General features: G+C 46.0%; 11 protein-coding genes across 11 annotated transcripts; 6 read left to right on the plus strand and 5 right to left on the minus strand.

Annotated features, from left to right (window-relative positions):
• Positions 1 to 213: 213 nt before the first annotated feature.
• LY89DRAFT_622991 (phosphoglycerate mutase-like protein) lies at positions 214 to 1,948 on the minus strand. The gene is made up of 2 exons (XM_018210996.1): positions 1,019 to 1,948; positions 214 to 973 (listed from the first exon to the last, which is right to left on the minus strand). Exons 1-2 carry the CDS (start codon positions 1,634 to 1,636, stop codon positions 227 to 229), a joined length of 1,365 nt encoding a protein of 454 aa, XP_018067283.1. The 5' UTR covers positions 1,637 to 1,948; the 3' UTR covers positions 214 to 226.
• Positions 1,949 to 2,674: 726 nt separating this feature from the next.
• LY89DRAFT_591882 (superoxide dismutase) lies at positions 2,675 to 3,374 on the plus strand (the record flags this gene model as incomplete). Its single annotated transcript, XM_018209671.1, has 2 exons — positions 2,675 to 2,725; positions 2,769 to 3,374. The coding sequence occupies 2 exons, from the start codon at positions 2,675 to 2,677 to the stop codon at positions 3,372 to 3,374; spliced, it is 657 nt and encodes a 218-aa protein (XP_018067284.1).
• Positions 3,375 to 4,008: 634 nt separating this feature from the next.
• Positions 4,009 to 4,823, minus strand: LY89DRAFT_721757 (uncharacterized protein). The gene is made up of 2 exons (XM_018218671.1): positions 4,810 to 4,823; positions 4,009 to 4,760 (listed from the first exon to the last, which is right to left on the minus strand). Exon 2 carries the CDS (start codon positions 4,619 to 4,621, stop codon positions 4,088 to 4,090), a length of 534 nt encoding a protein of 177 aa, XP_018067285.1. The 5' UTR covers positions 4,622 to 4,760; positions 4,810 to 4,823; the 3' UTR covers positions 4,009 to 4,087.
• Positions 4,767 to 5,955, minus strand: LY89DRAFT_652303 (STE3-domain-containing protein; the record flags this gene model as incomplete). The annotated part of the gene is made up of 2 exons (XM_018212195.1): positions 4,767 to 5,374; positions 5,421 to 5,955. 2 exons carry the CDS (start codon positions 5,953 to 5,955, stop codon positions 4,767 to 4,769), a joined length of 1,143 nt encoding a protein of 380 aa, XP_018067286.1.
• Positions 5,956 to 6,786: 831 nt separating this feature from the next.
• LY89DRAFT_623001 (alpha/beta-hydrolase) lies at positions 6,787 to 8,594 on the minus strand. The gene is made up of 5 exons (XM_018210997.1): positions 8,230 to 8,594; positions 7,962 to 8,177; positions 7,778 to 7,913; positions 7,663 to 7,727; positions 6,787 to 7,476 (listed from the first exon to the last, which is right to left on the minus strand). Exons 1-5 carry the CDS (start codon positions 8,353 to 8,355, stop codon positions 6,988 to 6,990), a joined length of 1,032 nt encoding a protein of 343 aa, XP_018067287.1. The 5' UTR covers positions 8,356 to 8,594; the 3' UTR covers positions 6,787 to 6,987.
• Positions 8,593 to 10,257, plus strand: LY89DRAFT_687855 (proline iminopeptidase). The gene is made up of 4 exons (XM_018215589.1): positions 8,593 to 9,053; positions 9,108 to 9,531; positions 9,578 to 9,664; positions 9,718 to 10,257. Exons 1-4 carry the CDS (start codon positions 8,900 to 8,902, stop codon positions 10,016 to 10,018), a joined length of 966 nt encoding a protein of 321 aa, XP_018067288.1. The 5' UTR covers positions 8,593 to 8,899; the 3' UTR covers positions 10,019 to 10,257.
• Positions 10,258 to 10,897: 640 nt separating this feature from the next.
• LY89DRAFT_709446 (cellulase-domain-containing protein) lies at positions 10,898 to 12,900 on the plus strand (the record flags this gene model as incomplete). Its single annotated transcript, XM_018217760.1, has 9 exons — positions 10,898 to 11,003; positions 11,054 to 11,154; positions 11,202 to 11,282; positions 11,336 to 11,421; positions 11,569 to 11,725; positions 11,776 to 11,858; positions 11,908 to 12,026; positions 12,079 to 12,307; positions 12,374 to 12,900. 9 exons carry the CDS (start codon positions 10,898 to 10,900, stop codon positions 12,783 to 12,785), a joined length of 1,374 nt encoding a protein of 457 aa, XP_018067289.1. The 3' UTR covers positions 12,786 to 12,900.
• Positions 12,901 to 13,278: 378 nt separating this feature from the next.
• LY89DRAFT_756171 (uncharacterized protein) lies at positions 13,279 to 13,705 on the minus strand (the record flags this gene model as incomplete). Its single annotated transcript, XM_018221365.1, has 1 exon — positions 13,279 to 13,705. Exon 1 carries the CDS (start codon positions 13,615 to 13,617, stop codon positions 13,279 to 13,281), a length of 339 nt encoding a protein of 112 aa, XP_018067290.1. The 5' UTR covers positions 13,618 to 13,705.
• Positions 13,706 to 15,287: 1,582 nt separating this feature from the next.
• Positions 15,288 to 16,844, plus strand: LY89DRAFT_673041 (uncharacterized protein; the record flags this gene model as incomplete). Its single annotated transcript, XM_018213326.1, has 3 exons — positions 15,288 to 15,356; positions 15,579 to 16,170; positions 16,507 to 16,844. The coding sequence occupies 3 exons, from the start codon at positions 15,288 to 15,290 to the stop codon at positions 16,842 to 16,844; spliced, it is 999 nt and encodes a 332-aa protein (XP_018067291.1).
• Positions 16,845 to 17,696: 852 nt separating this feature from the next.
• LY89DRAFT_737835 (uncharacterized protein) lies at positions 17,697 to 18,197 on the plus strand (the record flags this gene model as incomplete). Its single annotated transcript, XM_018220301.1, has 2 exons — positions 17,697 to 17,986; positions 18,038 to 18,197. The coding sequence occupies 2 exons, from the start codon at positions 17,697 to 17,699 to the stop codon at positions 18,195 to 18,197; spliced, it is 450 nt and encodes a 149-aa protein (XP_018067292.1).
• Positions 18,198 to 19,831: 1,634 nt separating this feature from the next.
• On the plus strand, positions 19,832 to 22,130 carry LY89DRAFT_652314 (HET-domain-containing protein). The gene is made up of 2 exons (XM_018212196.1): positions 19,832 to 20,303; positions 20,373 to 22,130. Exons 1-2 carry the CDS (start codon positions 19,874 to 19,876, stop codon positions 21,944 to 21,946), a joined length of 2,004 nt encoding a protein of 667 aa, XP_018067293.1. The 5' UTR covers positions 19,832 to 19,873; the 3' UTR covers positions 21,947 to 22,130.
• Positions 22,131 to 24,035: the final 1,905 nt, after the last annotated feature.

Genomic DNA, 24,035 nt, shown 5'->3' on the forward strand with positions numbered 1-24,035 from the left:
ACTAGACTGGCCCTAAAACACTATCGATAATGCGACGTGCAATAAAAGTCTTGCGTAGAAGCTGAGAAGATATGCAAGGATTTGGAACCAGAGATTCGCAGTGGACTTTGCAGAGGGTCAAAGAGATAGTTGACGAACAAGGCACTTGCCGTACTCATCTAAACTCAGAAACTACTCCAGATCAAGACCATTTAAAATGTATATAATTATTCCCCCTAACTCATCCTCACGAGCTATAGATACTCAAAATATCAGTACTATTCCCATAATCCACCATACAACTCGTCCCATACTCACCCACCAACTCCGCCCTCTCACCCAACCACGTCGTCATATTGCCCTGCTCACAACTCTCTCCCGGTCCATCCGAACACCCATCCAAGCTCTGCGGACTATTGTTAACCAGAACGCGATAATACGTCCCTTCATCGAACCCATAACTATCACAGCCCATCTTCTCGATTGCTACATTTGTCAAGAAAGGGAGGATATGGCTAGATTTCCATGCTCGTCGATGATTAATGGTGTTTAATGGCATCGTTCTGTTGATGTTATTCGCTCCGGAGAAAGCAGAGTTGTTAAATAGACCCAAGGCCACGATAACGGTAGGCGGGAGTTCGCGGTGAGTGAAAGAAATGTAGAGATCTTGATCAGTAGTAGCATTGCTCATGTTGTTTTGGGTTCCCATTAACGAGTTCATTGTAGCGTTCACCCAGGGAAACCCAATGGCGCCTGAGACGGCAGAGCCGTAGCCAGTGTTATAGAAATACATTAAGTCGTTGGTGTATTCCCATGCTAGCCATTCGTTGGGAGAGAGGATCGAGGTCGAGCAGAAGGGTGAGGAGCCGCGAATTACGGTTTCGTAGCCGCAGAGGAGGGCGATTGCGTAGGTATCTGAGGCGGTCCAGTTGAAGGCAGGAGACATGGAGTTGAAGCGTGCGGTTATTGGGGCGGCGTATTGGTTCAGGAATGCCTATTTTTGTCAGTATAATTATGCAAGGATGGGAATATGACGAACAGTTGCTTGATCGCTGCCCGCTGAAGAACTGTATGCGGGGCAGCTCTCATACGGTGTCAATGAATTGGCACCTTCTTCCCCTCCCTCCGAGACCTGAACGATGTCTATAGAAGACGCATCGTCTGCCAAGCCCTGTGTCAAGGACTGAGCGCTCTTCACTGTTCTCTCCGCTGTACTTGTCCAAATCTTCTCCGGTGTCCTTAGCCCTTGATATCTTTGTGCAATATCCACTCCTAGTTTTGCAGCCTCCAGCTTGCCAGACCTCGTAAGCATCTCCTGTTCTGCATCGGAGATTGGATTCTGCCATGTCGAGAGGAAAGAGAAGGTTGGAATCGTAGACCAGTTCACAGTTGTGTTTGAGAGTTTCTGGACGAATGGCTCGATGTAGGATTCGTAGTCGAAGTCGTTTGCATAGATGGCTGCATGGCGAATGAGGTATGCTGCTCGAGTTACGTTGCAGCCCTGAGGAGGTGAGGGATCGAGCGGAGGGTCGAGTGGATCGAATGGAGGTGCTACACCTGCAAGATGCTGAAGAGGATCGAATTTATAGGAATTAGGGGAGTGGGAAAGAGTTTCTGCTATTAGGAGAGCAGCTGGAAGGAGGATTGAAGAATGCATGCTAGGAGAAAAGCGCGACTTGGGGTCGTGGCAGCAAGGAAAGATATTTTACCTACCATTACAATGATATATACTTGTACTTTAAGATCATCTTCGTAAGTAAACACCGTCACTGCTATTGTTGACCAAGGCAGAAATGCATTTGTGGTGATTTCAAGTCTAGAGCTCCAAGCTTGACGTCGGCCAAGGAGCCTCGCGTGAAATAATCTGATCGATCGCGAGGCTTGGCCGGATGATGATTGGAGGAGAGACAAGAGGCTCCATAACAAAGTCAAAGAAGAGTTCAAAGCTCCAATGTGGATCAATGGACAGTAGATGTCAAAGCAGAGCTTGTTCAGGGGAAATCTGTAATGGTTCACTCGCCACACTCGTGGAGGTGCATCTGTGGCTGTGCATGATCTTGGCGGTAGCAAAATCTGCCCTCAACAAGAATGGGATCTCAAATACATGGAAAACGAACACTGCATTGTCCCAATTCTTCGTTGGAAACAAGCTTGAACATGGAAAGTGGGACCGTACCCTGCGAAAGTCTCCTTGACGAACAAGATCTTGATGAACATGCCTTTGAAATTTCCACGCCTTTGAAAGTTTGTGGAATCGGCATCTGATAGCTAGTGCGATGGTACATCCACCGCGTCTGCGTGTCAGAAGAGGGGTGTTTGCAGTTTCAAATAGTACTGTCTGGTAGATTTCTGGCTTCTTTCTTCTTTCATTGCTTAAAGTGTCCTTTGAGTGCTGGTGGAACATTCAATCACGTGGGATCACGATTGTGAGCAAGTTTGCGATGCTTTGCGTGACTTCATCATTTTGCTTTGTAACTTCCACAAACGACCGACATGATATCCAATCATGGGGCTCTTCTGAGTACAAATTGATAGCTACCCCTCATTGCCGAACTCCAGTGTCGTACCCATCAAGGTGAATCTTAGTCAAACTCCGAACGAAATTCACCTTGCGAGCGACTATCTTTCTAACTTACCTCTCGTTGCTGTCTTTTCCTCAAACCAAACTTCCTCGTACCACAAATCAACATCCAAAATGGCAGCTCAAGCAAAATACACCCTTCCAGATCTCCCATACAAGCATGATGTACGTCTCCCCACTGTCTCACTCTCCCATATTAACAACGCAGGCCCTCGAACCCCACATTAGCGCCCAAATCATGACCCTTCACCACACCAAGCACCATCAAACCTGTGTCAACAACCTCAACGCTGCCCTCTCCTCCCTTTCCACAGCAGTCGCAAAGAATGACATCGTCTCCCAACTCCACCTCCAGCAAAACATCAACTTCAACGCCGGGGGCCACGTAAACCACACCCTCTTCTGGGAGAACCTGATCCCCGCCTCATCCCCCTCCACCTCACCATCCGCAGCACCCAAGCTCTCTGCCGCCCTAACCTCTCGATTCGGCTCCGTTGAGAAGCTCCAGGAGAAGTTCAATGCTGTGCTTCTCGGACTGAAGTGTTCAGGCTGGGGATGGCTCGTTCGGGATATCGAGAGTGGAAACTTGGAGCTCACGACGAGTAAGGATCAGGATATTGTGCCAGTGGGAAAGAAGCCATTGTTGGGGATTGATATGTGGGAGCATGCTTATTATTTGCAATATCTGAATGACAAGGGAAGCTATGCTAAGGGTATCTGGAAGGTGGTGAACTGGAAGAAGGTCGAGGAGAGATTTGAGAGTTCGCCTGAGGGTGTCTTTGGGATTTTGTCGGGCTTGAGAAGCAGTATCTAGAACTCCTTACTTGCTCTCTGACGAGCTTCATTATGCGCTGAGCTTGGAAAATTCACATCGTAGATTTTATACATGGTTCATCACTTGAGACGGAAATTCAAAACTAGACAATGAATACCTCTACCCACCTATATAGTTCTACAAGGAACAGGTCGTATGGCGCTTAATATGCATTTTCCTGTCCTCTAAACAGACGGCTTCTTTGACAAGAATCACTTGCGTTGTTGGCGCGGTGGTGTGCTTGTCTCTCCTTTTTGTTTTTGTTCTTTTGCTTTTTTGAAAAAGTTGTATGGTGCTGAGATTTGACGACTCTTTGACGAGATGAGAATAAGCAATGAAGGAAGAGACGCGATGGGAGGGCAGATATCGTTCCAGAGTCTGTAGGACAAACTTATGAGGCGAATATCTGCAACCTACCAGTCTGTTTTCATTAACAGATTTTGTGAAGGGTTCATTCAGTTCGGCTTTGTATCATTAACTTCACAGGAATGCACAAGTTCGATTGCATTGAGAATTGTTTTGTTCGGTGTTCATTAGGTTCTGTCTTGCATCTGCACGTTTCTATGTACAGGGATGCCATTATGCTACTTCGAAAGTCTGTGCATCCAACGAGAAAGTTAAAATGAAAACTCCTCGCGCTGGTGTATACACAAGAGAACCAAAGCAGCTAGTATGTAAAGACCCCACGCGTCATCAGCATCAAATCACACTCCTCAAGAACGACCAGCCTTGCTTTCCTCAGAGAGATCAAAGCTCTTCACAATCTTGATGACGCTAGCAAACTCCTTGCCCTTACCAACGGAGCCACCGCCCATCTCAACCTTGACATCATCCGCAATGACCTTAGCAACCTTCTCTTCGTCCTTTCGGCGCTGCATCTCACGCTTCTCTCGCTCACGATAAGCACGAGTGCCCATCTTTGGCGCAAGGGGATCGATGTCTTCATCTTCTTCCTCGTGGATGGCGGCTGGGACAGAAGTGGCATGAGGAAGAACAAATGGTGCAGGACCGCTCCTGATGCTAGTCTTGACCGTGGGAATGATGACACCGGAACCACGTCTTGGGATATCGAAGCGCTGGGCCTCAAGGTCGTACAGTTGGGTCTGTTTACCGGTGTGGGCTTGAGACGGAGCAGAGCGGGAACCGAAGAGTGGGATGGGGACGTTGAGGTGGGTGCGGAAGGACGAGAATAGGTTGCGGGGACTGGAGGGGGCGGGTGTCGGCTCTGGGTGGTCCAGAGGTTGCATTGGGTAGACGGGGTAGGCGAAGGCAGGTGGTGCTGGAGTGATGGTGTCGGAGAGGTAGCTTGAAGGAACAGACGAGGAGTCGGTGTGAGCTCTGGTAAGTCCTGCCAAAGTACCCTGGGAACCTTTTCTTGATGCAGTCCTAGGATTATGTCAGTAAATGCATTAAAGGAGTGATGGAGGAGACTTGCCGATTAGAGTGTCTATCAACCAGGGTAGTTGCGCCACTCTCCTGTCTGATATCGGTATCAAAGTACTTCATAGCCTTGCCGACGAGATCGAAGTGACTGTCAATGCTTCCTCTGGCGATTGAGCTTCCCTGGCTTCGTCTCATCATCATTCTTGTCTCTCTGGAAAGCTTAAGACTTGGCCAAATGCGCCCAAGCCCAAGCTGGACCAACCAAGATCGATAAGTATCAACAGCAGTATCATTGAATCCGAAGTAAGCCCATATCAAGAATGATGTGACAATACCGGCCCAACCTTGGTATTGTATGAGCGGAGCATCTCCAGTATGTTGGTATTCGATGAGATGCCATGTAGCCGGATCGTGAATTCGAGACCAGGAGTAGGGTTCGAGCTTTCTGGGCAGGACTTGGAAGAAGAAGACGAACTGAACAGGAACATAGATAACTATGAGAGACATGGTGATGATGACGAGCTTGAGGTATTTCCGTGCTGCGAAACCGGAGCCAGAAGTCTTCAGAGCAGAGCTGATGGTGCGACGGTGCTTCCGAAGGCGGATAAGGAGAATCACTAGATATGTTAGCGACTTTCAAAGAGAAGCGTGAATTTTTCATACCTGCGTAGTACAGAGTCGAGAAAGTGAATATGGGACACCAGATCATGATGATGAGAATCGTCGGCCATGAGTCGTCAATGACATCCGAGCAGCCAAAGACAGGAAAGATCTGGTATCTACCATTTTGAATCACATAATGTAAAGCCATCTGAAGAACAGGAATAGCCCAGCAGAACATAACGTTGAACAACAACTCGCGTCGCTTTGAAGCTGCAGTTGGGTGAACCGTCGCATTGTTGGTGTCCAAGCAATCAGCAAGTCCTTTGGACAGGCCGCAGAGTGAAGTTGCCAGAGCCATGGTGATCGGATAGCGGAGCAGAGCCTCGAGATCGCAGAGTCCGTAGCCCGGCCACCATGATGCCCAGTCATCGTTTGGCCACATGACGCCGTTCACAACACTCATAGCGTTGTAGACATTGGTGGCGACGACAATGCTAACGGCGGGGACATTGCGGTGAGACCAGAACGAGCGACAGGGGAGGTAGGTAACGAGGATGGCGAGCAAAGCGAAGAAGGGAAGAGCAACGGCATTCATTTTGTTGGCTTGTTGGCCAGCGTATGGAACAGATGCGTCCATGGTAGGGGAGTGTCGATCTGCTCGTCGAGGAGAGTGATCGAGCGGACCGTTTCCTTGATATCCCACTGAGGGAAATTGCAAGTGCGGAGATCGAACCAGTGAAAGAAAGAAATGATACGAGCGATCCGAGGTCACAAAGAACGCAGGCCAAGATGCCGAAGTCCGTGACGATCAGGTCGAGGAAGTTGTCTCAAAGTATCGTTGTCGATTGTGGAGGCAAAAGAAAGTAGAAGATGGAGTTGAAGAATTCTATCTCCTCGAGAATTACAGCTATAATTGAGGATTATGTGTACTATTGAGGAATGAAATTGACGTTCTTGCTATTGAGGGTTGGGAAGTTGGTGGCGTTGAGCTAACCGAGTTCTATTCAGAACCGAAAAGGGCTCTCAATAGGAGAGCCGAACGGGAGCCTTTTTACACCGGGAAACAACTTGCCGCACGCAGGAAAAAGACAAAGATTGTGTATATGAAATGCGATCAAGAATTCGAACATGGAAAAAAGATCTGTCGTATCTTGATTCACTCACCACCAAGCTTGAAACTATTCGCACATCAACAACTTGCTATTGAGGACAAGGCTACAACGAGACTCAGCCTTGCCACGCCTTACCCACACCTTGCCACCAAATAAGCGAGATTGTAGCGGTTCCAGCTACCTGGGACATAGAACTGACATCATGCAAGGGTAATGATACACAGAAATGTTGGGTTGTCAACTGAGTCGGGGATCATCGTAGCTTGTACTTGGCACATCACGTTTAATAGCAAACGTTTAACCATACGCACAATATCTGAGAAGAAACAACCTATGCTGGATCGAGGTTGAATTGATGTCATAAACTCTAATGGCTAGATCATGTGGTTCCCTGGCCGGCATGGCCACTTCAGGTTCAGTTTCAATGTAAGACGGCAGAGGAGACGTACTACTGAGTAACTGATAAAGGTGATCCTATCTTTCATGAACCACACTGTATGCTACCGTCGATATGATCACACTTGCTCTAGTCGCTCTTTGATGTAAGCTTCGGTATCATCTGCTGCATCACCTGCCTCTTTCAATGCCTGCTTGGGAAATCGGTTGAATCCGTGGGGAGCTCCGCTGTAAACTTTCAAGATAGCATGACCGCCCGCCATAAGCCACCTCGTTGACATAAACACAGAGTCCTCCAACAATGGATCTTCTGTGCCAATTGTAAACAAGGCACTTGGTAATCTGCCGCGAAAGTTCTCGAGATTTTCGTAGAGCGGAGACACGGATGGATCCTGCTTCTGTTCAAAGGACATGCCCGGCAGAAATGCGGCCGTGAAGTGATGCATGATCTCCTGGTCTAGGATGAGAGATTTATTGAACAATTTTGCGGAGGGCAGCCATGAGAGATCATAGCATCCATAATGCAGAAGTAAACCCGAAAGTTTGAGATCTGCATGGAGCTTCAAGAGGTGAAATGTCGCAAGCAAGGACAAGTGAGCACCAGCAGACTGGAGGTTGGAATCGTCAGCAATTATTAAGACTCATTTTGTAGAATGCAACGGAAGGGAGTAAACAAGTCTAGAAAGAGCCAAAGAAACATTTTGACAATTATTCGACGTCTTACGCCTTACGCATACTTGGTGAAATGTTGAGGATGGGCTGAATATGCCGTTGAAAAGAAACAGATAATTTACCTCTCCACCAATAAATCTCAACGGGCCTCCATATTGACTTTCAGAATTCTTCACCAAGTAGTCACCTGAACAAGTTAATAGTTGAAGCAATGGCGGAATAGATTGGAAGGTATACCTGCATCGAAACAATCCTGTGGACCTTTGGGAAAAGGATCTTCTGGAGCCTTCCTGTACCCTACGGACACCACAGCCAGATCTCCCACTTCCGCGTAGAATTGTAGGAGGTCATCATTAGATTTCTGATCTCCAAGCTATTGCCCAATCAGAATGTCGTAGCGAAAGAGGCGTATTAAACTTACCACCCATCCACCGCCATGAATGTGCATAACCACCCCTTTACACTTCTTCTGGTCTGCTTCGCTTTTCCTTCCGGAAGGAAAAAACAGACGGCAAGGAATATCTCGACCATTTTCGCGTGAGAGAATAGTGATATCAATTGCTTCAGGAAGCATTGTTGGTGCCGGAAGAGCAGTCTCCCCAGCCCATCGCATCTCTCGATACTTTGCGGCTCCAACCTAAAGAATGTCCTCAGTTAATAGAAATTATATAATTGGAAAAGTAGTATACCTCGAACCATTTTGGGCCCTGCTCAAGCTTTGCGATCAATGCTTCATTAAGCGCCGAAGTCTGCTTTGAATTAGATGCGGGGTCAAACTTGGCCGCATTGAGTGTAAGATCTGATGTTAGAGGCATGGTTTCGTTGGGTAACTTGGACACTGAATATGTAGATATATACAGCAAGAAGGAAAGAGCTTCAAGGCAAGCAGATAAGAACTATCCTTCTGCTTTGTAAGGAATACGTAGTGGGGGTCTCCAACTCCCCGCATGCTACTCGGGTCGGCAAATACGACATCGCGGTCCTCGGCATCGGTTCAATGCGGATAACAATCTTACCATATTGATGATGGTCCAATAGACAATAAGCATTCATGTTCTTCTTGAAAATGGACTCAACGAAAGGACATTATGACCGGACATTATGATTTGACAACCAGGTCTGGTGACCGCCTGCCTATTTTAGACGTGTTTTCTGCCACTTCGGCAACTTCCATCGTACTGAAGCTGGGTGAGACAAGCTGCAGCTACACATCCAGCCTCGAGGAATTGGGCTTTTGCGGAACTTCCTGCTATTGTTGTCCTATCATTCAGACCGTTGAGTAGTCTTGAGAGCTGCCAAATTCCGAACTTCGCAAGTTTAGAGCTCATCGATTACCCCGCGCCCTACCCCACCTTCATCATGGCACCTCTCTACGAAGCATTCCCCGTTCTCAATTCCGGGCACCTAGAAGTGTCTTCGATACACTCAATCTATTACGAAGAATGTGGTGCCCCCAATGGAGTCCCGATAGTCTACTTACATGGAGGCCCGGGCGGTGGGATCGAAGACACTGGTATTCTCCCTCTCTCCGAGTTGAACTTGTTCGTAGTATTGACAGTTGGTGTAGACAGACAGTATTTCGATCCTTCCCATTACCGAAGTGTTCTTTTCGACCAACGAGGATCTGGTAAATCGACTCCCCATGCGTCCCTCGAGGACAACACCACCTGGCATCTCGTATCAGACATCGAAGCTCTGCGAGAACACCTTAAGATCGAGAAGTGGATCGTGTTTGGTGGCTCGTGGGGATCGACTCTAGCATTAGCCTACTCCGAGAAACACCCCGAAAGATGTCTAGGCTTGATATTGAGGGGCATATTTACTTTGAGGAGAGAGGAGTTGCTGTGGTTTTACCAGAAGGGTGCAGACATGCTGTTTCCAGACTTCTACGATCCATATAAAGCCGCCATTCCGGAAGAAGAACAGGGAGATTTGATGCAAGCCTACTACAAACGATTGACTGGCGACAATGAAGAGGAAAAGCTGAAATGGTGAAATGTCCAAGATCATTCTCAGATCCCTTACTGATCTTTGTAGTGCCGAAGCCTGGTCTCGATGGGAGAACTCCCTGTCGAAACTGATTATAGACCCAAAGTATATCGAGAGAGCAGAAAATCCACAATGGTACAATTACATCGATCGGTGGCGCTATTGTAATGCTGACATTCACTACTTAGGGCTCTTGCGTTTGCACGAATTGAGTCTCATTTTTTCGTGAATGGTGGTTGGATGAAGGATGGCCAGTTAATCGAAGACGCGCATAAAATCAAGCATCTACCCATCGTCATAGTGCAGGGTCGCTACGATGTGGTTTGTCCTGCCAAGACGAGCTGGGATCTATACAAGGCGCTTGGGGGTGCGGGAAACAGTGGCGTCGAGTACAAGATATTGAACGAGTATGGTCATAGTGCTCATGAGCCGGGTATCGAAGAGGCATTGGTCGATGCAGCGAACAAGTTCAAGTCTATCAAGGCATGAATTAAAGTACTTGGCCAATCCCCGAGCATTGCTAAAGTAGGTTGCCAAGAACACTGCAAGAATAGCTACAGACTGCCCGAAAGTCCTGACAACAGCGTTGTGATCTTATATCGCAGATGTTGGAGTACAATAGCATCTTTGAGCTTTTGATTTGAAAGTTCACAACATTTTGTTGTTCAAAAGCTGTCTTTGAATTCTTTTCAATTTATTCTACTCGAACGAAGTTCTGTTTTGAGCCTCCATCATTTGCTTGTCTTTCTCCCTTTCCCAAATCGTCATATTATTCCTGGTGTCCAACAGATTCTGACTGCTGTCGAATTAGGTCATGCTCACACTAAGCTAGTGGCCGTTTTGGTTTGAGTGGAGGGAAATTTCAGGGGTCGTTCGGAAGCAGGTCCTTCAATTTGCGGGGCAACCTTGACCTTTCTACTACCAGGATTTCCGACAAAGCTTCCGTCGGCCCTGAACATGACTTGAAAGTGTAAGCGATCGTTCTGAACAATTTTGTTTAATCCAATAAGATCAGCTTCCACCTCGGTAGTTGTGGCGGAAGGAGGTCCTCCGACCGGATTATCCGCCGGGCCGTATGCTCCCTCGACCTCCCCACACTGTATTTATCCTTACTTAGATCTCTTGTTGCGAGTTAAGCCACCATTCATGCAGGCATATGTATGTTATATGTTTTCGGAAGTGCTGCCGAGGCGATATTGTGAATTAATCCGAGCTTTTGGTTCCCCATTCTGTTTATTTAGCTTTCTTAGTCTATCAAATATCAGATGATCTAGACAGTAAGGAAATTTCGCCGTACATATATCTGGCAGAATTCCACGAGCTCCCTTGTTCCTTCCTCGCATATCAATTCAAGTGAACAATTTCAAGATGTTTTTCAAAAGCATTGGAGCAGCAACACTGCTTGCTGCTAAAGCAGCAGCCACTATTTACTATGCAGGTGTTGCCGAAAGTGGTGGAGAATTCGGTGTCTATAGTAACCTCAATAATTCGTCTAATATGGGATCATTGCTAATCGAGAAATAGGCAGTACTGCAACTGTCGGCACTGGACTTCCAGGTCGTTTTGGAGTAGACTATGATTTCATCAACGAAGCTGCTATCGATACTTACGTTGACCAGAACAAAGTAAGGTCTTCCACAATGTGCTTTTTAACGTTTACTGACATGAGTAGGTCAATCTCTTTCGGGTTGCATTTTTGCTGGAGCGTATGTGTCCTCTGGCAACTGGCCTTGGATCCACCTTCAACGAGACAGTAAGAATACATCGATTTCCTGTAATTTGATGAAGTTACTGATCGGGCGGCAGTACTATCAAGAATTCGCTGATGCTGTGAATTACATCACTGTCACCAAAGGAGCTTATTGCATCTTGGATCCTCACAATTACATGAGGCAAGTGTTGACCGAAACCTAACGCTCCTAGCTACTCCTTTGCCGTCATGCATGAACTCTCGATCTTCGTCGATGAAGGAAAAAGCTATAATGCATATATTGTGAAAATTCTACTAAGATAACCAAAACTAACATTTTGTTGCACAGATACAACAATCCAAGCCAGCAGCCAACAACGGGTAGCATTATCGGCGATACTACTGATGCCAAAGCAGCCACGACGGCTCAATTTGCCACCTTCTGGGCCACGCTCGCAGGACGATTCAAGTCCAACGAGAAAGTTATCTTTGGACTTATGAACGAGGTACATTGTTGGAGCTGAACATATCTTTGACTAGAGCTGACAAAATGAAGCCTCACGACATGGACACCAATCTCATCCTTACGAATGACCAAGCGGCCATCACCGCTATCCGAGGCGTTGGGGCAAATCAACTGTGAGCGCGTCTGACAAAATTGAGTGTGTGGTACTGACAAATATGGCAGGATTATCGCACCCGGAAATGGCTACACAGGCGGACATTCCTGGACTCAGGAATACACCGGAAACTCGCCCGCATCAAGCACTGTTATGTACAAGATCACCGATCCAATCAACAACACCGGTTTGTGATACCTGGTCTCTCTTTTCCTCTCCATCGCTAATTCATAATGTAGCATTCGATATCCACGAATACCTCGACAGTGATTTCTCTGGCACACATGCCAACTGTTCTCAAGCCGCGGCCACCAATCTTGCTCCTCTCACCAGCTGGCTTCAACAGTATGGCTTTAAGGCCATGATTACCGAGTTTGGTGGTGCGAATGGAACAGAATGTGACTCATACATTACCGATATGGTGAACTACATGGCTGAGAATGACGTCTATATTGGGTGGACTGCCTGGTGAGTATATTCATATCCAAACTGCTTTTTTTTTTCAAACTCATGCAGAGCTAATTTGTCGTGCAGGGCCGCTGGTCCATTTTGGGGTACGAATTCAGCTTGCTGTTCGGATTCCATGCAATGGGGGAGTTTGGAACCGGGAAGTACTGCCGCAGATGGTTCTCCAGGAATGTACACCACCGTTTGGCTTAAGGAGATCCAGCCATTGCTCCCTACCACATTGGTCAAGAGTGGCATCTCGAGCCTGAATCCAAACGGCACAACGGGCGGTAGTTCTTCAAGTTCTTCAAAGGTATCAGCTAGCACGAGCGTGGTCGCGAGCTCCACCATGAGTACGAAAGTCTCGACAACAAGTACAGCGGCAGCTGGGGTACCCCTTTATGGTCAGTGTGGTGGAACTGGTTGGGCTGGAGCCACGGTTTGCGCGGTTGGCACGTGCAAGTATTCCAACGCATGGTACTCGCAATGCTTGAACTGAAGTTGAGGAAGGGGTGGTGGACCTCGCACCAGTATGGAGATTTTGTGAGTATGAGAAAGTGTATATAGGGGTAAGATGAGTGTATATATGGAACATTAGGACCTCTAAGCCGTGGATATGTTAGTCTGGGGCTGTACATGAATTGAAAATGGCATTCACAATGAGTCTCCAATCATTATATCAATCATTAAAGCTAAAGAGAGTTCGAATATCTTCCAGTAGGTGTGATCTCTCTCGTATAACTTAAGCTTTAGGACTAGCGACAAATTGCTTAGCGCAAAAGTACTTAACCTCAATACAGACATCTTGAGGCAATTCAAGTCTGGTGCTCTCATTGAACATGATATGTTGAATACCCGAGTTCAAACTATAGTCATCTTTCTATTGCTCGCCGTCAGTTTCTCGCCATGCTTTCAGCTTCTATCGCGAAGTACTGACCTCCAATGATCCTCAGCTAGCTAGCTCGCTCCCACCTCTCCTCCATTGGGCGTATCTAGAAGACGACTTGGCTTTGGATCTGCCCGACATCCTGGACTTCCGGACATTCTCCAGCGGGGACGACAAGATTACCTGCGCAAGAATCATCGACCGAGACGAACAACTGTCCTTCACATCCATTGAAACAGACGAGTTCCAAAGAAGCTCCTGCCTGGGCTTCACAAGGTTGTGCGACATTGCAATCATGAAGAGTGGAACTGACAATGGTGCCCGAGCAGTCAGCAGTGTTGTAGGCGTTAACGGTGCATCCAACGTAGTCGGCGGCTGCATCAGTGATTTCGTTGGCAATGATGCCAGTAGCCATGGCTGCTAGGAGGGTAAATACTTTGAACATGTTGGTAGTAATGAACTTTTAGATTGAGGATGTTTTTAGAACTTGGAGTTATTGATGAGGGAAGAAAAAATACTTCTGCCAGACCGAGAGAGGGAAGTTTTATAGTTGCGAGCTTCCAACCTCTCCAGATATGGTCAATGGTCCACGAAATTTCCCCTTTAAGTGATTATGTAATGTAAGAAGAATTTATTCAACCGCGTACGTACAATAGCCGCAACGCAATGTCATTGTTGCAGCAAAATGCGAAACAAAAGCAGGACATTTCCCCCTGAACGAGGTCTTGAACGACAGCCAGATGCAGTCAGCTTAAACAGGCAGTAGCTATGTGATGCAAGGTGTATGCTTCCCGAAGTAAGGCTACAATGGCTGCGAGCTGAATGTCAGCTGAGTCTGAAATACATGTTGATAGCTAAGCAAACTACGGAGAACACGGGATACTTTGCCCTTTCTCAGAGGGTCTTGTACCAGAGTAAAATTTGGTATTAGCTATCCAAATACGGTCAACTGCTTTTGCATGCTTATTTTCAGTATTTTTAATCAAAGAAAAGTATCTTCGCGCAGGCACTGCAAGTTTGTTTCGGGTATGTCATCGAAACTTTCTCACTGTACCCTATTAACATCAAACGTTGAGCTCATTTGTATTGTAACTCACTATTGGTGTTTCGAGGGTCTCTGAATTCATAGGCGCACATGAAATGTGCGAGTCTCACTAATCGAGTCAAGCCCACCTGTGGTTGGACGGGCACCAAAGAAGCTACGCTATGGACATGCAGAAGAAAGTTGAGTTGATTCTAAATTTTGATAGATCGTGTCACTTCGGAAAAGTCTTACATGCGATTATAAATCAGGAAAGAACATAATCAGATGGGGGCCTCATCCGCTTTAACATTCAACTTCGGCCGGCCGATTACTGCCGCTACGAAGTATTCACCAAGTATCACATCGAGGGTTGTGGGAAGTAATGGCACCGGTTCGAAATGTGCAAGTTGCACTAGACGCGATGCTCAAGTGACCTCTTTGAGGTAAACGAATTCAGATTCGCTTAAAATAGGGGTCAAGTGTCGGAGAATGGGGGGTTAATCAAGCCACCAGCACTGGAGACAATGAAGTGTGCCTGAGGACTTCCACGTCTTTTTCGAACTCCTTTTTCTTGAAAGACTATGCGCATAAAGGAGACTTACGTCAGCGAGTAGCTGTAAATAGCTTCATTTTCTACGTGAGTTTGATGTAGACTTGAACATTTTTTTGATTTTTGAAAGATATAGAAGTAGACGATGTACAAGTCGATGAGTCCCAAGTCGTCATCTACTTTGCAGTCGTTTGTACCAAATATGAGATGCAATTCCCGTATTGGGCTACTGCACAACTCTTGAAACCAAAATAGAGTCATATCATGTGATTTAACTCCCATTAAGCTAATCCCGGTTGCTAAATCTATATAAAGTACCCACCTCTGGATCATAAGCTATTCTTCTTCTTCTTTTAGAAACACATCAATATCCTTTCGATTTGCAATTCTTGATAACAAGTTGTACTTTTCCTTCAGTCTCTTTCAACATACCCAGTGCGCAATACTTTGAACGGGACTTATTGGGTGGAGCGCAACTTCTTGAACCAATCACACTTCGCATTGACTTTCCAGCTTGGATCAGGATCACCCAGTCTTCAGTATGGCTCCCTACTCTCTCAATGAGCAGAAGCTTAAGTTACTCGGATTTGAGGATGAAGGTGTTATTCAAGTAAAACGCACGCCACTCTCACCGGGATCCTACTGACAACGGGAGACTCCTTTCTCAAGCAACACAGATGATACTCCCTTATCCGAAGGTGTAAAGATCTCCGACAATCCTGACCCTAATAAAGTAGGACCGCATGATGAACTCTTGGAAGATGACTAACTTGTGCAGGGCGATACTAGCACCAAGCCCTCCTTCGACCCTGTCTAACCTTCGACCCTAAAGTACTCTAGCCTTCAATCTAGTCTCCCAATTCCTATCCTCGCGGCCCACTATGGCGTGTCGATCTTCGACTACATGAAGGCCAGCCTTGTCAGTCTCAACATCGACTCCGATCATGGTACATCGAATCCCGGCCAATCGGACCTCTTGTTCACGGACATGTTCTTGCGCGAGTATCCTCGATCAAGCCTAGCCCTGTACGTTAAGGCTGGCGGTATAATTTCATCTACCTGCGAACCAAGCTTCCATGGGTTTACGTGGTCAGCGCTATTGGATAGAGGACGTCGTGGTGGTGACCCTTTCGAGGTTAACGAATTCTTCTTTGGATTCGAGCCGCTGGCCAACTTCGATGCCGCCCTGTATCAAAAGCTTCCATATGAGCTTCGCAAGCAGATCCTCTTGGAATCCCTGGAGCCTCGAACTGTCGAATTGCTCTTTTCCGAGAACGCGGACGCTGCCCACCCAGGCCATACTGAAATTGGTTTATTCTGCAGCCAGCCACCTCCCTCTCTCGTGCAGGTCAACAAATACTTCCGCTCTCAGCTTGTGGATGGCGAATCTGCTTTGTACAAGCCAATATTCGACCATCGGAAATGTAAAAACAAGGCATATTTCTGCAGAGAGTTGGATACCCTCCATGTTCCTAGATCTTGGGACTGCATCCAGATCCACAATGTAATCACCCAGCTAGGACGTACATGCACAGATTATATCGAGAACCTGTCAATATTTATTCACTGGATGGAGCTCGAAAACATCTGGTTTGTTGGTGCCGCTATCAAGGGAGGAGGCAGAAAGACACCCGTGTTATCGTTCTTCCATCGTCTCAAGCATGTCTAATTCTATCATCGAGTTGAGAACGAGAGAATGGACGATGGTTGGCATAACATCCATCCGGGCAGACTTCGACGCTATTGCACCCATGAATCAGGCAGCCGATTCTGCTTCCCCCCTAAGGAGACCGTTGTATTGCGTCAAAAATGCACTGATCCGCGCATGATACATCACCCCTCAGACCCAATCCAGGATACATTGAGCGGCTCAAATACTTGGAAGGCCAACTTCATCGAGGCTAACAAGAAGAAGCATAAGAAGAAGAAGAACAAGGAGAAGAAGAAGGTGCTAGTACTAGCCATCGACTGCAAATTTGCCCATATTTCCAGTATTTCTGGCCACGAATTCCTTCCTTGGCGCGGCGAAAGTGGACATACAGAAAAAACCAAGTCCATTAATCACTGCTGCGAGCAGATGCACGACGGTAGTAGATGAAACCTTCATGGTCGATGATCTCAAAGCTGGCACGTATTTGCGTGGCAAATTACCTCTGAAAACGCCCTGGGCGAAATCAAGTACTCGTGTTGGTGGAGCTTTGGGAGCAGAAAGGGTGAGCGCTAGTTAATGGTTCTGGTATGATGCATGCGTTGATTTCTTTTCTTTCTCGCGATTGCGATCAGCCGTTTTGAGGTTAGCCAAAAAGAGCAACAAAGGACTTTTGGCCGGGATTCCATTGTAATAAAACATCATGAATGCATTGCTTGTCAATAACTAGTGTTTCTTTGTTCGGTAAGTGACTCGTGGATTCGATAGTGCACACAATGTTCGTGAAATAGTTGAACATCAAGAAGCACTCACATATCGTAGGGATGATATGGAGTCTAGATTGGCAGTTTCTGACTTAGAGAAAGCGACGAGTCTTGATGTTCTACCTAATAGTTAATTTACATATTTAATTTATAGGCAAAACCTACCCCCCCCCCCGCTGCAAATGTTTCAAGTCAAAAAAATCCCATGGTGAAATTCCATGGAATTGGATGCCGATGAACGGGGCGCAACAGATCCATAATTGAAAGAAAATTGGCAAAGAGGAGCAGAAACGTGCTTGGAACGATAAAACACCGTGTAGATAACATACTTTCAAGAAAACATAATCGTGAGGCTAGACCAACTGTAATGTGACATGTACCCTCTTGCACCGCCCTTGTTGGTCCTGGGGTCCGATATTGGCGATACAGTACGTTCATGTGAAACATGCTAATCTCAATTCGCGGGCGCTTTTCATTCCCCCATCTCAGAATTAAGATATCTCGCTTTCCTGACATTCTTTCAGAAACTTATCAAATCATGAACCTAAGACTCGAAGACGCTCTTCGGGATTTCAACACCCCAAAAGCCGTAGAGATCCTCGAGTCTAGCCATAATCTGTCACAAAATGAGCTCAACTCAGCGCTCAGGATTGCCATCTCCAGCAGCAGCCCAGATACTGCTATAGATCATTTGCTCTCTCATGGCGCCCAGATCACGGAAACGGTGTTCTATGGTGCTTCGGCAAGAAAATATGTGATCTCATTTCAAGCATTCCTGGACCACGGTTGGGATATCAATTCACTCGAATTTGGCCAACCAGCGTTGAGGTAGGCCTTCTCGACTTTCAAATCCTCATAGGCTTACTTATGTTTGACCAGGCTTGCTGTAGGAGATGAACAGCTTGTTCGGTGGTTTTTAGATCACGATGCCGATCCCAATCTTCAAGGCACGATAGGTTGCTCGATCTTAGCAACCGCTGCTCTTCATCCCTCGACAACACTCCTTGAGCCGCTAATATCACGTGGTGCACAGGTATGACTCCTCGAGGAAAGGGTGGGATTCCTGTGATGGAATATTTGATAGATTGAGGAGTCGATATTAATGCGATCGGTACAATGATGGGATCACCAAACGCGACGCCACTGTATTATGCTGTGAGATTGAACAGCACGGACAAAGTGAAGATTTTGCGGGAGGCTAGTGTGGATAGGACTGTGAAACACATTTACGGAAATACTCCAGTAAACGTAGCTAAGAACAAGGGATGTATGCAAATCTTAGAGCTTCGATCCAACTAGCAAGTTTCCTACAAAGTGCCACATCTAGCTTCGAGGAATCTATTGAACTTTACAGTTATTTACAAAAATGTTACCAGGTCTCTCAAGAATGAATGTCAGAATCTATCAATGAACAGAACCGTCTTCTCACTTTTCATCTCTTGAACGCCCAATCTACTTGGAAAAGAGAGTGCACCAGGTAGTGGAGCAAACATTCCACACATTCCATTAGATCCCTCTTACCAATAGGTGCCTATACATGAATTTAGATGAGCCTCCAAGTCGAATTAAATCAAAGGATAACTAGCTTAGACCCCGTGCCATCGTGGTATTTATGGAAACCACGAGCTTGATATCAATGTCTGCGTCGCCTATTATCTCGCTTGATTCAGGGGTTCAGGGGCCTCGTTCGCTTGTCATTTGTGGGGCATTGCGCCAGACGCTCGGTCGACATTTCTACACCTCCAATGATATGTATTTGTATTAACACAATGAGAATAAAGTTACCAAAGTCTTGAATGGAAACTGATAAGAAAGCTCGGGGAACCGTACGTAGGCAACGGCATGTTGGAATTACTACGCCGCAACTTTAGAGCAGGTAATCAAATTAGCGTGGAGCTATCATTCCGGCAAGCTTATTGTTGGTGTCGGTCTGGAACGTGGGCTGTGAATCATGATAAAGAGACGTGGGGTGATGATGTTGAGGTATCATGAATCGATTTTCTCTTTCTTGTCTACTGTATGAGGTTAGTAAGCTTGCCGCTCTTGCTCAGGCGCTGATCACCCTCGGCTCAGTCGACTCACCTAAGTAACTGGAGCAACCTGAGTGGTTCACCTAAGCAGGCCTAAGTATTTTTTTAGGATGTTCTACCACATTGCCACGTGTTTAGACTTCTAGCTTCTAATCAATCGCACTTAATGTGTCCTTCACTTTGCGACATTACTCTCGTCTAGTTTTAGCAACAATGCCTAAAGAGCCTAAAAAGGTTCCTAAGGAACCCAAAGTAGACACTTTCCAAAATAATTATCAAGGGCAGGTGTTATTTCGGTCTGGCTCAAGCGCTGCCCGCCTTTCCTCTTTGGATGCAGTCCTGCCGTATTTTGATCTCGCGGAGTCTCCCATTTAACCTATTCTTATCAGCTGCCTTCCATATTGAGAGTTTCCCATTAGAATCAGTATACTCTTCGCAAGCCAGCTCAATGCTTTCGAGAACAATTCGGTGTTCGAAATAATGAATCTCATCAATTGGCTGTGTAATAACTTATGATTGAAATCGATGATGTTTGGTTTGGGCGGTCTACGGGGCTTGGTGCCTGAGGCCTGAAATTTGCCACGTATATCATGCCAACAGTCCATACCCTACTCTCCCATTTCAATCTTCTCTACTTTTCAGCCTTTCATCTTCGACCATGAAACGCGACAATAAATAGTTCTCCATGAATTCTTCAAAAAATCTTCTCTCGCTACTATGGAGGAAGAAGGCTGGAGCATCTCAGCACATCCAAGCACAGTCCTGTCCTCAAGCAAAGGAGACAGAGCATCCAGGTGTGCCCGAAAGACCAGATCTATGTGAACGATGCAATCTAATCTTCGCAACGGCTGATAATCTCAGGAGCTTAGTTTCGAGCCAAGGTCTCACTTACTATGGTCCGCAGGAGCTTGATGAGCACGCTGAGGCGGGTTGTCGTATGTGCAGGCTCCTGCGCTATAAATTCACTCCCGACCGTCCCGTCGGGACGTTATACCTCCAGGGATTAACAAGAGACGTTCCCAAAGCGACAACACAATATCCATCGCATATTCGTTCCATGGGGCATTTGTCAATCAAATGGAATACGATCGAGATCCGCATTCATGGTTACACGGGTGAGTTCTCACTCAGCTCATAACATTACATTATCACAAATTCTAGAGCTCATATGGCACCTTTCACAGACGATCCAGTATTTTCATATATTGAAATTGACCCCTTGTCATATGATACTGGTAGCGCCTTCGTGGCTAGGCGCTACAAAAAGGCTCTCCAGGAGTGTCTCGAACATCATGAGTGCGGAAGTCGACATTTTTCAACCCTGCCATCCAGAGTCATCGATGTGGGGTTGGAAGATGGTAGCATCGAACCCAAACTTTACGTTTCTGATAGCACAGAGAAAGTGCCTTACACAACGCTCAGCTATTGCTGGGGTGATATAGCGCAACTCACGACAACCAATGCTACAGTAGAAAAGCATCGACATTGCATGCCCATGAATATATTATCGCTGTCTGTGCAAGACGCAATCACAGTTACTCGTCATCTTGGGATTCGATATCTTTGGGTAGATGCACTATGTATTATTCAGGATTGTCCGACAGACGTGGCGAGAGAGATAAACAAAATGGGGGATATTTATTCAAATTCTACCTTGACGATAGCCGCTACAAGATCTATGCGCGCAGCGGATGGGTTTCTGGAGAGGTACTTCTTCGACCAACCGGCAAGGCCTACCGAGGACCGCTACACCATGCGAGGAGCCGCAGAACCCGAGCCGGCTGGTAGATTCTTTCTCCCCATTCTTCTTGCAGATGGAACTTTCGGAAATATCAGTATGTCGAAGAGTCCGCCCCGTGAATGGGACCGTGGGCATTTAGAATCCAGAGGATGGACACTTCAAGAATTTCTCTTGTCCAAAAGATTACTAGTCTTTGGCCATGACGGGGATGTGCGATGGCACTGTTTGCGAACACCTGGTTTCAACTCTGTTCTCTTTCCATCTCATTCGGAAGAAACAAAAACCATAAATAGCAGCCTATTCTTTCTTCACGCAGCTATCTCGGGCCGCGGAGAAAGAGTTTGGAGTGACATTATCAATGAATATAGCGGCCGCAAACTTACAGTGATTGAAGATCGTCTTCTCGCGATTGCTGGTATAGCAGCGGAGCTAAACAAGGAATGGAAATACTCATACGTTGCTGGTATGTGGGTAGAGAAATTGCAGCAAGATGTTATGTGGGAGATTTTAGATGAAGGTGTTGAGATCTATCCTGTCTCTCAGCAATACATCGCTCCTAGTTGGTCCTGGGCTTCAGTCAATAAGCAAGTCATTTGCCCCTATAATGACCGGAGATGGGTTGCCGAGATACTCAGCTGTTATGTCGTCCTTGCCGATCCTGGCGTTCCGTTTGGCCGAGTCAAAGAGGGAGTTTTAAGTATCCGCGGAGAGACCTGCCCCGAAAGTCGAGCTACGGAAGGCGACTTCTCGGGTCCTCAATATTATACAAAACTAGACGATATGTCGTCCGGCTCCTCGAGTCTGAACATACTCCTGAGGGTCACCCATACCACGAAAGGCAGTAAAGGGACTTCTCATATTGGTTCATCTGGTTTCATTTTGCAGCCTGTCGAGGACGGCAAGTTCAGAAGAGTTGGCGTATTCTCTTACGATGCCCGAATTTTTTCTTGGGAACCCCAACGCCAGACACCGACCAATAAAACAGATTGGACAACGCAGGTAGTCATTATTGTCTGACAACACGAGATGATCAATGTTTCTCTAAGGAGCAGCTTTTGCTCCTGTGAAGGGAGCACGTCGATCATGATTGTGTAGAGTTCCGGAGAGACCTTTCACTTCTGGACTTGGTCGATGTGATGGCTGCTGAATGTAACGACTTGACTTCTTTTTTAGAATTCTATTACCCAAGTTGTATGTAGGCTTTCGTCCCAGGTGATCGCAATCCGCTCCAGAGAATCAAGCAGCGTGGAGGCTACTGCTGTTCGAAAGAAGTAGCTGATCGCTGCCTCTAAGTTGTATGAGATCCTTATTCTATTATTTTATCGTTGTAATACTCCTGTGTTTCGAAGTAGAGCTCTCGGTCCCGCGGAAGTGCATGGTCATCAGAAAACCCCGACCACCGAGTTCATCATCGCCCGAATCTCCGGAGCAGGTTTCTGAACCTGTGTTTCTCAGGCTGTGATGCTTGCTTCTCGTGGAGAAATCGAGTAATAGACTGCTCGAGATAGAGCATGTGGGCGTTTTTGTGATATTTGAGTTGGAGAGAGTGCTGGGGATGAGTCTTGTTGAATGATCACTCATTGTGCAGTCATCATAGACTATTATGGTTGAGCATATGTTGAGGAATGGAAGAATCATTACTCTTAGTTAGTGTAGTACTAGTCCAAGAGTATGATCTAATGCATGATGCAACGACTTATTGACTAATAACACTTGTCATCAACTAATAGGTTCGAGCATTATATATAGCATAAAGATAATCCTATAGTTTTTAGAAATTAAGTCAATTATCACACTGTCACGACTCTCTCCTTACCCTGGTAAGGTCACGTGGGTTGGTATGGTGAATGAAGTAAGATAAGGCAATGATATTGTAGTTAGGAAAACTTAATCAAGTTGAGCACACGGCCCCTACCTAGTGGGCGACAGCCCGTTGTTATATAGAACCTCTGTCCTCCAGATCAATGAGCCTCAATGAGGATCAATGATCCATCAGGTGACCCGCTAACCTATTTCGATCCCTCGCCTGCTGGGCCTATGGCCCACAAGCCCCGTGATTGTGACACACACGCAAATAACAAGTTTTATACTTAAGTTTTAGCTTAATATTTTCACTACGAACTTAACATACGAATAAAACTATTATATAAATCGACATACTTATTTTCTTATATTATATTTTAATTATTAATATTTGTTGGAATATAGAGTAGATATGGAGGTATAACCAGGTCTTAGCACTGGATGAGATCGTTGTGGTGGCACGTGCAATACCAGCCCGGGAACGCTAGTCTCCCTAGCACTATACCTAATCGGGTATAGCGCACGTGCTTGGCCACACTCTTTATATTACAGCAGCTTAGATAGAATTAGAGCTGCTGTAGTCAATATAACTAATATAGTCGCTGACCACACGTTCGCACCGTGTGCGTCCTCCTACCTTCCTTCCTGTCTTCCGTACGTGACAGGTGTAAGGGGCTACGCCAAGAGGGAACACTTAAGACGTAGGCAGTGGGTAAAACTGTCGTTGAATTCGATAAAGAACTAAGAGCTAGCTAGCTATGGCTTTATATACACAGAATAGGGGCTTCGAAGAAGCCTCGACACACGCTAAGTGTTCTAAGATTAAAGTCTTAGATCGGAGATTACACTCGTAAAGAAAATAAGGAGGCTGGTGCTTAAGCGAGGCGTAGCCGAAGCATTATGGGGTTCAACCCCTGACAACAGGAGCTATTGGGTACCTCTATTCTCAATAATATTTATATATTTTTTAAACAAATATCTAACTATGTTATTATTTAAATTATTTTTTAGTAATTTTAAAATCGAATTATTAAATAGTTTTAATTATTTTAAATAAAGCTATTAAGTTTAATTAGTTTTTTAATTAAAAAAACTATAAGTTTATATTAATCCGATTATTAACAAAACTAAGCTTATATTGTGACAGTACTGTGACGATGGTGTGAGGTGGCGACGCAACGTCGGGCTATTTATTTAGAATCTAAAGCTAAGGAGAGAAGAAAGGAGAGGAGGAGAGATCTATATACATGTATATGTCAGAAGTAAGGGGATGTTAGGTGAGGAGCTAAGCCCTATTAGGCTT

Source organism: Mollisia scopiformis (assembly GCF_001500285.1).
Source record: "Mollisia scopiformis unplaced genomic scaffold LY89scaffold_20, whole genome shotgun sequence".
Taxonomy (NCBI): Eukaryota; Fungi; Ascomycota; class Leotiomycetes; order Helotiales; family Mollisiaceae; genus Mollisia; species Mollisia scopiformis.